Raw genomic sequence first — 12,144 nt, forward strand, 5'->3', positions numbered from 1 at the left:
ACTTGCTTTTTTTGGAAGGCTTTTGCTAGAAAACGATAGAAGCTTTGGAAATGTCTTCCTTAGATGGAGACTTGAACTAAAAACTGTGAATATTGAAAATGTTTGCTTTCTCTTTGGTGTTCTTTATTTCTTTTGACATTTCCAATCTCCTCTACTGCTGGTACAGCACTGACAAGCATGTCTAAAATGACAATTTAATTAACTTGAGCTCCAAAAACCAATTTATTAGGCTAATGATACTCAAAAGGACCTCACATGATTATATGAAGGGTCTAGTCTTCCCAATAGCTCCTGACATTAGGTATGATCAGTTTTAGTAGCATAGATGACCTATGTCTTTGCAAAATGAGGGATAACTCAGTTACTTGAACAGATGTTGATGTTTGTAAAAAACATGTCCTACTCTCAATTTCAATTTCAGAAATATCAAAGACATTATACATACAACATCTCCTGGCGGTCCTCTGGGTCCCGTGGAGCCTGCAGATCCTTGCTGACCCTAAAACAAAAGGTGGTATATGCTTTAGCTTTGCTAAAAAAGAAGAAAAAAGACAGATTATACCTGAGTATTTGTAAAGAATAGTGTGATCTTCATGTATAGGAAGACCAACTTTCCACCATCCCACTTTCCCACTGTATCTGTATAATACTGAAATGTGCTTTGGGATTACCAAGATAGTTTCCAGATATTTTTAATTTATGTGTTCTCACCAGCAGGTGATAACTGGGTAACTTGCCCTACCCATTGTCTGGGAGTACACCACATTAATTTCTCCTGAATCTTCCAAAAGCTGCTCTCTTGGGACACTCTCAAGGTTGCATAATTTTGGTTTAGAAACTGAATCTTGAATTCTGTTCCTTTTAAGAATATAGCTCAAGGTCATAGATTTAGCTCACATTGTTTACTCTTAAAGCTTTTAGGGATGCTATTGTGAATATGCTCTGAAAAAGAGTATAGAAATCCTACTGTGAACCAAAAGACAGTTACTATGTGTGTCACAAATGCAGCCAGTGGGGAAAATCACCATGGAAACAGGATAAAGTCTCGGAGAGCATTTGCGAAGAAAATGAGTGGCACACCAAAGCACCCTGTTTTACACAGAATGGCTATAATTCCCAAATTATTTCCCAAGAAATCTTAGTTATTTCTTATATACCTTTAGTCCTGGACTTCCCATTAAACCAGGGGATCCAGGATCTCCAGGTTCACCCTAAACACATGGGGGGAAGGAAAGATCAATGTTGTTTTAATTTTTATAATCTCATTAAGGTTGGAGATGAAATTGAAGAACGCCAGGAAATTACCTTTACTCCCTGTGATCCTATTATCCCAGGTTCTCCCTGTAAATAAAATAATTACTATAAGGGTAATTCTTAAATTCAGATGGAAATGGACATCTCTGATACTTTTCTACTAATTAACATACAATTAAAAGGGAAATTATGGAAGACACAATAAAATCAAGGAGAGTTCATTCTAAAGTATGATTCAAAATACTTACTACTAATAAATAATACTGTCTTGATTTCTTTGTTATAATAATTTTTCCCCCAATGCCATTTTTGACACCGTAATTATCATGTCCCATTAGCAATCACTGCATTCTCTACTTAGCTGACATAGTTATAATTTGCCACCAACTAATCTCATGTTCCAGAGAATTAAAACTTCAGAGAAAGAATGAGGGAAAGTAGAATTTAAGGTAATATGTGTTGGTGATTCTACTTTTAGTTATATGTGCTTAATGGTTAGTTATATGTGCTTAATGAAAAAAAATCACAACAAAATTAAGGTTATACAAAAGAGGATGATACTGGCTATAACACGTTTGCTTTTTTAATTTTCTGTGACTTATTAATATATGTGATAAATCCACTTTGTGCCATTAACAGAATTTTTGGAAAAAAATGTATCTTTTATTTTAATTTTATATTTTTGATATCCTACATGGATGTCTTGTATAACATTCATGTCCAATCACTATTAGTAATTGGTTAAACAATGTATTAAAAAACTCAAACCAATGTTGAAGTCTCCTTGCATGGCAACAGTTAACAAGGCTTAAAATTTCTTATTTATCAAAATAAAAGAGTTAAAAATCACAGAGGAAAAAGTAAAATGCTCATGGACCTTATTTAATCAAATCTATTAGACTCCAAAGTAAACATACCAGAAAATCAGAGAGAAACAAATCAATGAAGTAGAAAACCCAAGGTAGTGATAAAAAATATCTACTTACTCTATCTCCTTTTTCTCCTTTTGTAAAAGGCTCTCCCTAAGGAGAAGGGGTAGAAAATAAAATTAAACACTCTTAGAAATAAACTCTCCAAACCTGGGTGTGGATAAACCCTACAGGCCAAACTCAGATCCCCATTGCAAACAGATCTCTAAAAATACCCGGAGTGTCACACAGTCTGCCTTTGCAGCTTAAAGGAAATATACGATAATTAATTTAAAAACTCCTTTATATTCCCAAATGAACAATGAGTTAATCATTCTAATATCATTTATAAAATCCCAAGTGGCTGACAAATTGGAATGCTGCCCAAGGCCAAAGCTTCCTATTGCCTAGTTCACATAGAAAACGATCACACACACACACATCCAACTGGATGTGAAATGGGAGTGACAGCAAGAAATTGATAAAAATGTTGAATGGAAAGACATTCATTTGAATTCTTCCAGTTGGTTAATTGTGTGCTTAAATATACAAACTCATTATTTTAAAAATAGTTTTCTAGTTTTCATTTTTACTTTAATGAAAATGACTTGAAGAGGTTAAGCATATCTGTAAGTTCTGTGTCCATGGGTTCAAGTAATTGTGGATAAAAAGTATTTGAAAAAGAAAAACAATAAAAAATAAAACAGCAATAAAAATTATACAAATTTTAAAAATAATACAGTATAACAACTATTTACATAGCACTTACATTTATTATGTATTATAAGTAATCTGGAAATGATTTGAAGTATACAGGAGAATGCATAGGTGATATGCAAATAAAAATAGGCCATTTTATATTAGGGACTTGCGCATCCTCAGATTTTGGTATCCTCTGAGAGTCCTGGAACCAATCCCCCACAGATACCAAGGGACAACTATATACCCATATCTACCCAACATGATGAAATATCTTAATAGTGGCTAATTTCTATATATTAGATCAAGGCTTTATTTATGTTCTTATTTCCCTGCTTGTTTTTGCTTATATGACACTGCTCATGTCATTGCTTATTTATAGCCACTGTAAAGTTTAGTGACCACATTGACTAAAGTAACTGGTTATAAAAGAGAAAAAAAAAAGAGAAAAACCCGGAAGCCTAGTTGTCTAGATACTTGATATTTAGTCCTGGCTCCAATGGCTACTATTTGAGGCAAGTCACTTAATCTTTTAGAGCCCCCATTTCTTTATCTATAAAATCATGGGGTTCAACTAGGTGGTCTTAAGTATATTTTAGCTCTGATGTGTTACACATCAAACCATATTCTTAATGTCCTATGGTGGGGGAAAATTACCATTTTAGTTACCATTCGGGATCAGTGGTTCAGAATTTACCTTTGAATGAACACTACTCTTCTGTTTGGGCCTTCTGATTATTATGCAAAGTAAAGTCTACATCCTGTTCTGGAATAGAAAGGTTGAGACCATAAAAAGCTAAACTGCTCTCCGTAATAATGTAAAATTTGTGTTGTTTTAATGTAGGGGTAGGGGAAGGCGGCAAGTAAAGATGTATGGGGTGGTGGGATAATTAAGGGATGAATAGGGACCTGGTACGGAGAAGAGTTAGGAGGAAAAGAAGCTCTAGTTAAGGAAAACAGGGCTAAAGGCAGTCCCCACGAGATACATGGACTGCCCTTGAATGTCAGTGGTAGGAAAGAAAGCCAGAGGAAATCCCTGCAGGAGGACAAGGCCTATCACTCCTAGGAACTATGAACTCCTTCAACCTTGGCTGCTTAAAGTGTGGTCCAGAGACCAATAGCACCAGCATTACTGAGAGCTTATGAGAAACACAGACTCTCTGGTCCTGCTTCCAAACCTACTGACTTAGAATCAGTGGGATTCAAGTGCATGTTCACATTTGAGAAGCACCGCTCTAACTCACTGAAAGTTTCTCCTTTCTGCTCTAAAAATCCTTGATTTTCCAGTAAAATTTTTATAAATCTTACTGCAGGGTCCTCCATACATCATGTGGAAATTAAGAGAAGGTTGGTGTCCGTGTTCAGGTTTGGAGGGAAGACAGTGGAGACCTAGAGAAGCAGTTAAGAGATGGTAAGAGGAACCTCCAAGTGTGGAGCACCTAGAGAGTTGGCAGGTACCAGGGGCATCCACCAGGCTGGATTTCTGAGACATGAGATTTTCCAGACATTATTGGAAACACTCAGTTGGAGAACCTCATTAAAGACTGCCAAATCCTGTAGTTGTGTAAGAAGGCTTGAACTGAATACTGAGGGCAAGCACAACTCCCGAAGGTAGAAGAACTGGGGTACATAGGCCACAGACTGATGCGAAAGCTGCAAAAATTACTGTCATTGTTAATTTTTTAAAGCTGAAGCATAGGGAAAATTTGGCTTTGTAACACTGAATACTTTAAATAATGTTTCTGTTTGTCATGCAGGCAATTTAGTGACCTCTTCATGTTTTATCCCCTGATAAACCAATATCCTTTATTCACTCCCGTAAAGAAAGGGGTAGAGTGGTTTAATAAAATGTATTACTTTTTTTTAAACAAAGATGAAACATTTGTTAAGCCTGATTCTCACTGATTCTTGAAAACTGCTTTTTTAAAAGAAGCATTAAAACAAGTCATTTTTTGTACCTATGATTTCTCTAATCCCTTTAGGTGGTCCTATTTGAATATAAATGATACTGTAGGGTTTTTCTTTTTTCCCCATAAAAATAACTACATTTTGAAAGAAACCGGCCACACTAATACCGAAAAGTGGTTGGGAAGCCACTTTGATCATACAAAAATCAAGAAAGAAAAATAACTTCAGAAGGTACACTGAGAACAGTTGTTTGAGCAGAAAGATGTGTTTCCAATTTCTTTTGGATAAATTTGTACTAGTCTTTTGATACATTGATTTTATTATTTTAGCTGCAGTGTTTAGTTACACCAGAGGAGCTTTGTGATTTTAAACTTTAGGTTCTAGAATCAGCTCACCTAGGTGTGATTCACAGCTCCAGTGCTTAGTACTGTGTGACTTTGGGCAAAGTTTTTTAACCTCTTTATGCCTTACTTTCATCATTTGAAGTGTGCAGGTGATAACAGACAACCTTATGGAACTTTTTTATGGATTAAGTGAGTAAATGCATGTAAAAGACTTAGTGCCTAACACAGCTAGTACTTGCTTGAAGATCTGATCTGTTGCTTCCCATGACAGGATCAGCCAAGGTACGTGGAATGGGGGCTGATTTGGAAACATATTTTTAATCCAGTTTTTTAGATATTCTTCCTCTGTCCTCAAAAGCTAAAATACTTACAGGTTCTCCTTTTTGTCCTTTAGGGCCAACAGACCCTGGAAATCCTGGTAGTCCAGTTTCACCCTTTCAAGACAAAGCAGAAGAGAGATTTTGCAGATGGTTAGAGAAGCATCATTGTGACTGTCAGATACAGAATGATTGCTTGCTCTCCTTCTAACTGTACAATTTATCCGTTAGCATCCAACAGACAATGCAAAGTTCTGAATCTACTTAGGCTATTTTTATGATAATGTGTTTGTCAGTACTTCACAATGGCTTCATGTCTTTTAGAAATTCATATATTTCATTATGATTCTTAAATGTAATGTGAAACAAAGTTAATTATTTTTCCAGGAAAGAATATCTAGAGGAGAAAAATGATAATTTTGTTCTGGTGTGCCAAAACCAATTTTTTTGTGTGTGATCTCAAAGACATCAGACTGTTTAACTGGCACAATAATCCAGACTTATTTTATTTCAGGCACTTTTTTCTTTGTTTAGGTGGGCAGAGTCAGTAGTCATATGAAGCAAAATGAGTCTCTCAGCTATTTCCAGGGTTTATAATGCTACTTAGATGATTGGCTGTGGGCAAATAAGGCATTCTTGTAGATGTGGTGACAGCAGTAGCTTAGAAATGTCTAAGAGGTTCTGGTCAAAAACCTTGAAGAGAGATTTATATGTGACATATAAAGAGTGTTTTTGGAAAACATAATTTGAGAAGTAATACTTAAAGAAAGGAGTTATATCATTAATGAGACTTCAGAGGAGTCTCAGCATTGTGCATCCTTTTAGTGTTTACCAAGATCTCTGAATACCTACACAATTCTTAAATTAAACATAGTCCCTAGAAGATACGTAATGCTGATTTTCCCCCAACCTCAAGAGCATTTTTGCAAAATGATATTCACCATTACATTTCTGAGCATGTGCCGCTTTTGCCTACCTGGCCTATTTTTTTACTTCAAAAGAATAAATAAAGAAAACAATAAAGTAGAATACACCAAGCTTTCATGCACCAGGTACCCGAAATGAAAGAAATTTAAAAATTTACAAAGAAGAAATCCCCTATATTTCCTATTTCCACCCAGAGGGAGCCACTCTCAAGAATTTAGTATTTATATTTTCAGTTTATATTATTGTACTTTTACTGCATATGTGGAATCTAAACAATATGTTATTTCGAATATTTGAAACAAACTCCATAAATGGCTTTATCTCATATATAACATACTATGACTTGTTTTTTCCACTCAGCATTGTTTTTAATATCCATCTCTATTGATAAATATGATTTCATTCATTCATTATAACAGCTGAGTAGCATTCTAACATGTTAATAAACCAGGGTTTATCTCAGCCCCACCAATGGGCACTTCGGCTGTAATCAGCTTTTCTCTATCACAAACAAGGCTGCAGTGAACATCTCTAATCCTGACCCCTGTGTGGATGTGCCTAACTGTTCATTATGAAGCCTCAAACAGCTACCAAAAAGTGCTTCAAGTATAAATTCACCACAGCCCTAAAATCTTTGGCTTATTTTTATATGTATATCCTAATCCATGTCTTGTGATTTTCTGTAATGGATAGACAAGATCATGTTTGTATTAATTAGTCTTCTAGATTTATGGAATATGTTTTGTTAAATTTAATCTTAATTTTATTAAAATTTTAAAACCTCATGCGATAGTATAACTATGGAACCAGCCCAAACAGGGCCTACTCTGTTGATAACAAAATGTCGAGTTACCTTTAAGGTATAACAGAGCCCAAAACTGCAAGTCATGCAGCCTAGGCACGAATAACAGAAAAAACTTTGACTTGTAAAAACAGCTGGAACCAACAATTCCTCCCCTTGGGTGGAACCAAGAAGACCGGGACATGACCAGAACCTGAACTCTTCCAGAAGCAAGGAGGTCCATTAGCCTGGAATATCCAGGGCAAAAATCTGCCTCAACATACCTTACCATAAATGGTCACATTTGAAGCTCTCGAATCAAATCCTCCCAAACTAACATCCCTAAATCCCGTCCCTTGCCCTCTGATCCTTTAAAACTTGCCCCAATCCCCAAATCTAGGAGGCAAATTTAAGCCCAATTCCTGTCTCTTTGCTGGCTAGTTTTGCAATAAAATCTTTCTCTTCTGAAAAGCCAGTGCCATAGTTATTGGCTTTAGTGCACACTGGGCAGTGAGCCCATCTGCTTGAGAGCAATATTGTAAAATACATATTTGGTCTTTGTCCCAGTTTCATGGCATACAACTCATAAAATCCTTGGAATCCCCAAAGCAATAAGTGTCTTTTTGTATGTTAATGAGTTGACTGGTAGCTGGCAGCCCCTAGGTAGCTTCGGGATTGGGCTGGTCACCAGAAGGACCAAGGCTTGATTACAGTCTTTTCAGCCTCACCTCCAACCTCTGGGGAGGGGAGAGAGACTGAAGGTTAACTTGGTCACCAATGACAAATGATTTAATCAATCACGCCTACATAATGAAGCTTCCATAAAAACCACAAGGACTGGGTTCAGAGAGCTTCTGTAGAGCTGAAGTTTAGAGGTTCCTGGAGGGTGGCATGACCAGGGAGGGCATGGAAGCTTGGAACCCTGGCACCCCTTCCCACATACCTTGCCTTATGCAGTTCTTCATCTGTAACCTTTGTAACATCCTTTGTAATAAACTGGTGAGCATAAGTAAGTATGTCCCTGAGTTCTGTGAGCCATTTCAGCAAATTAGTGCCGTGGACGGGGTCATGAGGACCCCGATTTATAGCCAGTTGGTCAAAAGCACAGATAAAACAACATGGGGCTTTCGATTGGCATATGAAGTGGAAGGCAGTATTGTGGGATTGAGCCCTCAATCTGTGGGATCTGTTGCTACCACCAGGTAAATAGTGTCAGAATTGAATGGAATTAGAAGACAATCAGCTGGTGTCTGTTGCAGAACTGATTGCTTGCTTGCTGTGTGTGAAAAATTCACATATTTGGTCACAGAAGTATTTTGTGCTGTGAGAGTTGATACTAGGAAAGAAGTGTTTGTTTTTATGGCTCACCTCAGTACTAATCTTTTATACCATTAGGCTTTCAGCTAATAATAGTAAGGCCCTGTTGGAGAGCCAAGGAACCAAATGGATAAGAAGCCAATTTGCAGACCTGTCAGTATAAATATTCCAGAGCAGTGTTTCCCAAAGTTCAGTCATCCACATCCCAACTGCGTAATATTCGCTATGTCTACATGCCACCTATATATACATAGCTTATTTTTTTTCTCTAAATTCACTCACATTCTTAATTTAAATATTCAATATGCCTTTTGAAACAGCATCCATCAAATTTAAAGTTTAGTGTGCTGGATACAGGCTTTTTCCTAATTCAGAGGAAGCTACATAAGTGTTGTTTTTTTCTATGATAGTATCTAAACATCCTGTGTATCATCAGTCTTATTCTTACCACATTATAAGAGAAGCCATTTTTTTCCTAGACATAGTAAATTATATTCAAGGTAAGGAGAGGGAGAAGCTGGGGGATACATTTAGGAACAAATTGTTGTTGGTTTGATAGAGAAAATAAACAATTAGCCTTGTATAGGCATTAGGTTGTACAGAGTGACCTTCATGTTACCCATCTGGTAGGTGCTACAGTCTCCATTGTATAGGTGTGAAGGAAAAATATGCTTACTAGTTAGACTTGCCTAATAAAATAAAAGTAGAAAGCTGAGAAGGGGTCTAGCAATTGCTTGTAAAAATCAAATCTGCCAATATCAAAGGGGAAGGGGAGGAGAATGTACATGGTGAAATAAGAGTAAGTATATTCATAGCTGCTCTACAGGTGAACAGAGGAGGGGCAAAAAAGGGGTTGCAGTCCATCTTTCCACATAGTCATTGGATGACACTGGGCTGGAAGGAAATCTTAGAGACCTCTTTCCTCATAAAATTCTGCAAGCAAAAGCATTTTCTACTGAACCTTAGACCCGTATGGGTTTGCATTTTTTATTTAAATTGAATGTTCAGTGATTTATCACTGTAGAGATGAGTTGAAACAAGTGATCTCCTCCAGTTTGACACTTTCGATGCTATTTGAAAAGCTTGGTGCTGTAGTGACTCCACCTTTTCCCTGACAGTCTTCCCCACAAGACACCTGCTATTTTCTCAGGAGTGCTAAGATATTCTGATATTTTGTTCTACTGTCTCTATAAAGCAGCAGTTCTCCTCAAGAAACTTGCAAGTACATTATCCCTTCACCATATCCTGTCAGTCTCAGTCAAGCCACAGAGCAGGGATCATTCATCATTTCCACACTGGTAGACTGGTCATGTGGACGGTCTCCATGGCCATTTACTGCAAGTCGTGGTTCTCCCCGTATCATAGTGTTCTTGATACTGGATGTGGCTGCTAAACCAGGGGTGATTGGTGTGTATATTCCAGTGCTATTTGTGCTTGTCCTGGTGCTTCACTGTAGTGTCAGGTTCCAAAGGGTTGGCTCTTTCAGTAATTCTATTTTGCTGGTCAGTGCATTGAGAAGTAGCATATCATAAAGGAATGATGAATCACTTATGTGTTTAATTATTCTTCTGGTTAAATATTTTATTCTACGCACAAACTGAGTCCCTTCTTTGTCAAAATTATGGTGGGAGATACAAAGATGAGCAAGACCAGGTGCTAAGAATGAGAACAACCATTAATCCTCAAAAGTGCTAAATGAGACCTCATGAGAGGAAGGAAAGATCGATATGGGTGAATAGAAAAGAACAAATCTTTAGTGAGGGCTTTATATGTGTTTTAGTTATTGTGCTATTGAGTAACTTCCTCTTATTTAATTTTAATCCTTCTATCAAATCTTTGTGTAGATACAATTATGCCCATGGTGTGAATGAGGAAATGCATACTTAGAGAAATGAAGTGGCCTTCCCAAGGTGACCTAGCTGTTAATGCCACAATCAACTTTTTGTCCCAAAGCTCATGCTCTTCCTATTACTCGGTGGTTCTTAGCCCTGGTTGTGTATTAGAGTCATCTGAAACACTTTTAAATAGAGATACGACCCCTCCCTACCCCAAATCGGAGTCTCTGTGGATGCAGCCTGAGTGTGGGTATTTTGTCAAAGCTTTCCACGTGATTCCAATGTGCAGCCAGGATTCAGAAGCACCGGGGTTCGCCACAGGTGCAAGCAGAGATCTGTGAGAACAGCCTGATGGAGCTTTAAATTTTCACTGTGGTGACTTACATTACATTAAATTACATTATAATTGATGTATGTATTATATGTAAATAATGTATTGATTCAGAAGAGATACTAAGTAGGCTTGCATAGGTAGAGCTGATTTCACTCTTCCAGCAACTGCTATGCTCATGTTTGTGTTTGGTTGGTTGTTTTGAGACAAGGTCTTGCTCTGTTGCTCAGGCTGGAGTGCAGTGGTGTGATTATGGCTGACTGCAGCCTCTACCTCCTGGCTCCAAGTGATCCACTTGCCTCAGCCTCCCTGGGAAGCTGGGACCACAGGTGTTTGCCAGCATGCCCAGCTAATATTTTTAATTTTTGTAGGGATGGGGTATCACTATATTGCCCAGGCTGGTCTAAATTCTGGGCTCAAAGGTTCTTCCTGCCTTGGCCTCCCAAAGTGCTGTGATTACAGGTGCGAGCTACCACCTGTAATTTTTGTTTATTTTATGCATTGTTTATTGGCAATTTCCTGTTAATCACGATTTTTAAAAGTTTTTTTTATGTGTCTCTTTATATCATGTATCGCATCAAGTTCCCTGTAGACTCTTCTATGTTATTTATTTGAGTGAGAGGAGGCAACAGTTATGCCACTGGCTTTTCCTAATTCTACTTAAGATTCTGAAGCAATTAGAAAAGATTTTGAGCAATAGAAAAGGTCCTTAGAGTTTGAAATACACCTGTTTTACAGGATCAAATTTCTCATCAGTGAGGTCTTAAGAATGTCTAAGTAACATATGTTTCCTAATGAACACAGCAAAACAGAAGCCAGCTGTTTTGTTTCAAGAAATGAATCATCATTTAAAGACTTTAAAAGTCACAACACTCTTCTTTGCTCAGCTGTCCTATGTGACAAGATTTGTGGCTTTCTTTTCCTTTTTTTCCCCTTAGCCTGCATATGTCCAGAAGTCATTGCTTAAAATGTAATGCGTTTGTTATGGTGGCGTATGGTTTCTGTTAGCTATTAGGTTACAGGAAATAATGCTAATGTACTAGCAATAAAATCTAACTCACACAGATGACTTATCATTGCTGTGTAATCAATTTTTGGATGTCTTTTTCAGAATGTCAAGGTTTTATTTATTTATTTAGCAGAAAATTTCATTTTCAATCATCAATCTAAAAGAAGCTCCTAGTTTCTGGTGAGACTATCTTTTAGCAGTAACTTCTGGTGATGGGTGTACGACTTTTTGAATGGATTGGTTGCACTGATTTATAAGACACAGAAGTCATATTTTCTTGGATTCATGTCAAAATCCCCTGCCCTCAATCTAGAGAATTTTTACAGGTGAATGAATGAAGGTAGCACTCACAGGCCACATTCCCTCAGAGTATTTTCAAACTACTCATCTCTGCCTGTAGATTTAATGTGCATTTTTTTTTCTGACAATGGCACATTCGCATGGAATCCAAGGTCATTACAATTTCAGAATCAAACAGGAGTGAAACATCTTATTGAATGGGGAAGTAAATCTG

General features: G+C 37.2%; 1 protein-coding gene across 1 annotated transcript in view; it reads right to left on the bottom strand.

Annotated features, from left to right (window-relative positions):
* The window catches only part of COL19A1 (collagen type XIX alpha 1 chain), a 337,609-nt gene that overhangs the window by 73,623 nt on the left and 251,842 nt on the right, over positions 1-12,144 (bottom strand). The window contains exons 19-23 of the mRNA XM_032154149.2: positions 5,485-5,547; positions 2,241-2,276; positions 1,306-1,341; positions 1,158-1,211; positions 446-499 (exon numbers count right to left, since the gene is read on the bottom strand). Coding sequence (XP_032010040.1) covers positions 446-499; positions 1,158-1,211; positions 1,306-1,341; positions 2,241-2,276; positions 5,485-5,547 — 243 coding nt within the window. The remainder of the gene's footprint in view (positions 1-445; positions 500-1,157; positions 1,212-1,305; positions 1,342-2,240; positions 2,277-5,484; positions 5,548-12,144) is intronic.

This window comes from Hylobates moloch, unplaced genomic scaffold (assembly GCF_009828535.3).
Source record: "Hylobates moloch isolate HMO894 unplaced genomic scaffold, HMol_V3 SCAFFOLD_2, whole genome shotgun sequence".
Lineage (NCBI taxonomy): Eukaryota > Metazoa > Chordata > Mammalia > Primates > Hylobatidae > Hylobates > Hylobates moloch.